At 48.7% G+C, this 1,318-nt stretch overlaps 1 protein-coding gene across 1 annotated transcript; it reads left to right on the top strand.

Moving 5' to 3' along the window:
* Nucleotides 1-439: 439 nt before the first annotated feature.
* On the top strand, nucleotides 440-1,216 carry PPTG_07787 (hypothetical protein; the record flags this gene model as incomplete). The annotated part of the gene is made up of 2 exons (XM_008902151.1): nucleotides 440-1,084; nucleotides 1,148-1,216. The coding sequence occupies 2 exons, from the start codon at nucleotides 440-442 to the stop codon at nucleotides 1,214-1,216; spliced, it is 714 nt and encodes a 237-aa protein (XP_008900399.1).
* Between the last annotated feature and the right edge of the window lie 102 nt (nucleotides 1,217-1,318).

Genomic DNA, 1,318 nt, shown 5'->3' with positions numbered 1-1,318 from the left:
TATCTCCAATACATACTAAACCCAAGTATTTTCCAAGTAGATTCAAACCTCATTTCAGTCAAGTATGATACGTAATTATCACCATGCTGTGTCAGGAGATCACAACAGTATCACAGTTGCAGCAGATGTAGAAATTTTCTCCTTAAAAGGCATTCTACACGCTAAAGCAAGCTTGATGTGGTGTCGGAGAGTCCTACAGCAGACGAAGGTTATAATCAAAATATACGTTTCAATCCACATATGAGATCATCCAATACAAAATGATACTAATGTGCCATTTAGAGTTATCGAGATAATCGCGTTCAAAGTTTGGCCATCATTTTTCGTACCTACACGAAGTTTTGAGAAAACGGTCAAAAACCGTTCTGAAACCCAAATGGTCACTAAAGCGAGCCCACTCATTTGCCAAACGGTTTTCAAGAAGGTATCAGTGTCCACAATGCTTCGCCAACTACCGCCGCCGCCGTCGCCCCCACTATCGCCCTCCCAAGATTTTGCAGCCACTCAGATATCCGTTTGTGACTCTAGTGCCGTGACGCCCAGCGAGTGTGCGGAGGACTCGCAAGTTTTTAGAGTCCAGCTCGCTCAAGACACCAACATTGACGAGGCTGCTTCCAGTCAAGAGAATACAGCGCCTGTCACCAGTCAAGAGCGAGAAGCGCCTGCGTCCAGTCAAGACGACGTTCGTGGAGACGAGAGCGAAGAGGACGAAGATGAACCTCTCGAGGACAGTGATGAAGAGGACAGGAGCCCCGACGACGATCCTGATGACGTAGAAGTCGTCACTGGAGAAAGCGCTGGGAGTGAAGTTGAGGAGGACATAAGTATCAATTTGATTGAGAACGATGTTCGCCAGTGCGTGACGGACCTGATTAATGGAGACGAGCGCGAGATGGGTTGTCTGAAGGGAAAGTCACGCGAGCTGGAATGGCTCACGTGCTCTCTTGGCCAGACGACCAAGACGGAGAAGACAACGTGCATCTTAACACTGGTAGGCGTCTTGATGCAGACGGATACCGCAACTAGACGTCGTGGCAAGGGTGAACGCGAGAAGTTTCACTACTACTTGCCGTTCGTCGGCCAAGTTTGTCGATCCGCCTTCGCTCACTGCCTTGGTGTAAAGCCACTTACAATTCAGCGCTATTAGCGTCGCGTTCGAGAGGAAAATATTGCAGCCAAAGAACATGGCAACAAACCCAACAAGAATACCTCCTAGATGCAGTTTGGTTGGTCAAGTGGTTTAAAGAGTTCGCTGCCGAGGTAGGTGAGGTGGTACCAGCGCGGGTTCGCACACAGAAAACTAAAGACGGCGTGGTGA

This window comes from Phytophthora parasitica, assembly GCF_000247585.1.
Source record: "Phytophthora parasitica INRA-310 unplaced genomic scaffold supercont2.13, whole genome shotgun sequence".
NCBI classification, from domain to species: domain Eukaryota; phylum Oomycota; class Peronosporomycetes; order Peronosporales; family Peronosporaceae; genus Phytophthora; species Phytophthora nicotianae.
Note: the sequence above shows the minus strand (reverse complement) of the source record. Positions and strands in the feature narration are given on the sequence as shown.